The sequence below is a fragment of the Nicotiana tomentosiformis genome, chromosome 12, assembly GCF_000390325.3.
Source record: "Nicotiana tomentosiformis chromosome 12, ASM39032v3, whole genome shotgun sequence".
Classification (NCBI taxonomy): domain Eukaryota; kingdom Viridiplantae; phylum Streptophyta; class Magnoliopsida; order Solanales; family Solanaceae; genus Nicotiana; species Nicotiana tomentosiformis.
In genome coordinates, this window is record NC_090823.1 from 52,715,402 (window position 1) to 52,719,176 (window position 3,775).

The 3,775-nt window shown below is 39.0% G+C and overlaps 1 protein-coding gene across 1 annotated transcript; it reads right to left on the bottom strand.

The window, feature by feature from the left end:
- Positions 1-1,117: 1,117 nt before the first annotated feature.
- LOC108946280 (uncharacterized) lies at positions 1,118-2,353 on the bottom strand. The gene is made up of 2 exons (XM_018773081.2): positions 1,446-2,353; positions 1,118-1,355 (listed from the first exon to the last, which is right to left on the bottom strand). Exons 1-2 carry the CDS (start codon positions 2,351-2,353, stop codon positions 1,118-1,120), a joined length of 1,146 nt encoding a protein of 381 aa, XP_018628597.2.
- Between the last annotated feature and the right edge of the window lie 1,422 nt (positions 2,354-3,775).

A 3,775-nucleotide genomic window follows, 5' to 3' on the forward strand; every position in this document is an offset into this window, starting at 1 on the left:
ACAAAGATTTTGCAGTCCTAAATCTCCACCACAGCTTCGCAAATAATGCCTTTGATACATCATTCAATGATCTAAAGCCAAGGCCTCCTTCTTGTTTAGGAGTACATAGCTTCTGCTAACTTGCCCAGTGCCTGCTCCTCCCTTCTTCCTTGGTGCTCCAAAAGAATCTGGCAAATATTTTGTGTTGGTGTTTCTGAATGTTTTGAGGTGGATCCAGTACTGAGAGTAGGTATACTGGCATACTTTATAGAACACTAGTGATTAGTGTTTCTTTTCCTCTAGATGATAATAGCTTCCCTTTCCAAGCATGTAGCTTAGCCTTCACCTTTTTGATAAGATCCTGATAATAGTCTTTCTTTCTTCTAATGTAGAAGATGGGGCACCCTAGATACATGAATGGATACTGACCTCTTGTGAATCCTGTGATGTCTTCTACTTTCTGTATTAGAGCATTAGCAGCATTTGCATGCATATGGTAGGAGCTCTTAGCCCTGTTGATTTGCTGACTAGAGATCTCCTCATAGCTACTTAATACTGTCATGATCTTCGTCAAGGAGGGTTGATGAGCTGATGCAAAAATTATGGTATCATCAACATATGCTAAGTGGTTTAGGTGTTCTGTCCACTTGGGCATACCAAATCTTCTAAATGATTCATCCTCAAATAATCTGTTCAGTGACCTAGAGAGTACCTCTGCAGACAGTATGAATAGTGTTGGGGAGAGTGGATCTCCTTGCTTCACTCCCCTTGTTGATTTGAAGAATCCTGACGATTGTCCATTAACTAGTACTAAGTACCAATTGTTGGATAATAGGTTCCAGATCAGGGTGATGAAATGTTCTGCAAACCCCATTTTTCTTAATACCTGCATCAAATAATTCCATGATACTCTGTCATACGCCTTCGACATGTCAAGTTTAAACACCACATTAGCAGGTTTACCCCTCTTCCTTATGTCTGTGACTATTTTCTATGTAAGAAGTATGTTTTCAAATATGCTTCTTCCTTTCACAAATCCAAATTGATTTGGAGAGATATACTCAGGTAAGAACTTTTCTAATCTGTTATGTAGATATCTGGATAGTACTTTGTTGATGAAATTGCTCAAACTGATGGGTCATAGGTCTGAAAATGATTCTGGTCTTTGTTTCTTTGGTAGCATAACCAAGTTTGTGTGAGTGATGGATTTTGGTAATGCTGCCCCTCCAAAGAAATGTAATACCATGTTGTGAATGTCATTGCAGATGATCTCCCAGCATTCTTGATAAAACAAGCCAGTGAATCCATCGGGGCCACTGGAACTGTTTCCATTTAACCCAAATATAGTTGCTTTAACCTCTTCCAATGTTGGATACCTACATAAATCCAAGTTTTGATCCATAGATACCATAGCAGGAACATTGTTAAGCATTGAAAATTTTGTAGGGTCTCCCTATTTTGAGAACTGATTTTGAAAGAATTCAACTGCGGCAATTGCAATTTGATATTGGTCTTCTAGCCAATTCCCTGTTCCATTCTGGATCCTTTTTATTTGTAACTTCTTCCTATTTTCATTGACATGATTGTGGAAAAAGCTCGTATTTCTATCACCCTCAGCAAACCAAGTCATTCCAGCTTTCTGCTTCCAGTACTGCTCCTCCAAACTTAGGTATTTCTTCAATTCTGATTGAGTTCTCTGAAGGATGATTCTGTTCTCTATTGTTGGCTCCTCCTCAAACAACATTTCTTTAACCATCACAATATCTTCTAGTATTGCCAATTGTTTGAATATGTCCCCAAAGGTCTGCCTAATCCATTGTGATAGTGCTATCTTTACTTTTTTCAGCTTGTGCTTGAATATCAAAAAGGGGTCTCCAATGAAATCTGCATGCCAGTTCTGTTTTACTACTTCCATGAAGGTTTCATGCTTTGTCCATGAATTCAAGAATCTGAATGGTCTAGTAAAGTTTGCAGCTTTTTTTCCTCCAGTCATCAGTAATGACACATGATCTGATCCAGTTCGAATTAAGTGCTCAACTTCTATTGTAGGAAGAATATTTTGAAATGGTAAATTCACAAATATCCTATCCAATTTTTTGAATATACAGGCTGCATTAGGCCTGCCATTCCACCAAGTGAATGGACCGCCCTTGTATCCTTGATCAAATTTTCCACATGAGTTTGTACAGAAGGAAAAATCATCATATTCTGGCGGATGTATTGGTAAGCCCCCTATTTTCTCATCCTCATGTAACACCACATTGAAATCCCCTCCTACTAGCCAGGGTAACTCCATATCACTTGCTAAATAATACAGATTATCCCAGAGTTCCAATCTCTCTAGAGATAAGCATTTTGCATACACAAATGTCATTATTAACAGTTGTTCAAGTTCTTGGTGTAATACCTTCACTATCACCTATTGTTCTATATCCATGACCAATTCCCACTCCACCACATCATCAAAGAATAACCATATCTTCCCATTGATATTTGAAAATGCGCTATCCATATTTAGCCTTCGTTTGTACCTTTGAATATGCCTTGCATTCTGGAAAGGTTCCATTAATGCGATGACAAAGAATTTGTGCTTCCTTTGCATATTAATCACCCTTGGAAAGGCATGTTGAGTGTTAACAGACCTGATATTCCAAATGAGTGTTTTAATCATTATTTGGAGTATGATGTTGCCCTCATGGGCAGTATTCTGGTTGGTTTTTGTAGCTCTTTGTTCTAAATTTGCTTCCTTGACTTCTTGCCTCCTTTTGAATTAAATCTAGGGGAGAGGTCAGATTCTCTTGCCACTTGGTAGAAGTTCCCAACATTTGATTCATTATCCTCTTCTTCTTCAAGTTGATGTTGCTCCAGTAGAACCATGTCAACAGGTTCCAAATTGTGACTTAACTGGAGCATTTAGTTGCAATTGCATACCCTGTTCTGTGGCTAATGAACAAGCTATCTCCATATTTCCAGATTCACTTGTAACAATCGCCTGATCCTCATTCACCTTCTCATATTGCACCAACACCCTATTAGTCTCATGTAATTGAGAGCCATCTCCCCCCAAGTCATGAAGCTAGTCACTATCATATTCATCACCAGAAACTAATTTTTCTTTAGCCTGCATATGCTTCTGTTCATCCTCCTCTAGCCCAGAAAGAGAAGATTTGTTCAATTGGCACTATTCCACCATTGTTACAGTTGTTTCATTTTCGTTGGGGCCTGCTTCCTTAAGATTAGTTCTGGGTGACTCTTTTGCCATTGTTCTTGTTGTCTCAAATTGAGATGAGTGTGCTTCTGCTGGTCCAACTCCCACTTCCTTCATCCTAGATGGTGGTGCTATTTGAGATCCATCCTCTACTGCTACTGCTTCCTCTGATTTATTCAATGCTACTGCAGATGATGAAGGTGCATTATGTGCTTCAGTGATAGTCAATGTAGTTTCTTCCCTTTGCCTTATCAATTGCCTCATTTTCTTTTGGCTGGGATTAGTTTTGGACTTGGACATGATTGTTTGTATTTCTGTAGCTTTTCCTCGATCTACCATACTCCTATGATCTTCCTCCTGAGAATTGATAATTTGCCCCAGTTCAGTCCCTGTATTAACTATCCCAATATTAGCAGGTCCTTCAGTCATTTCCTGCAAACCATGAGGCTCATCAACTCTTCCTTCGACATCATCAATCTCCACCCTTTCCTATGCCTTTTTGGGTCCTCTAGTAGATTGAAAATCATATTTGTTGTCTGGGTGATCTCGGGTTGTTGGTTCTCATTAATTATGTACATTGGTTGACTG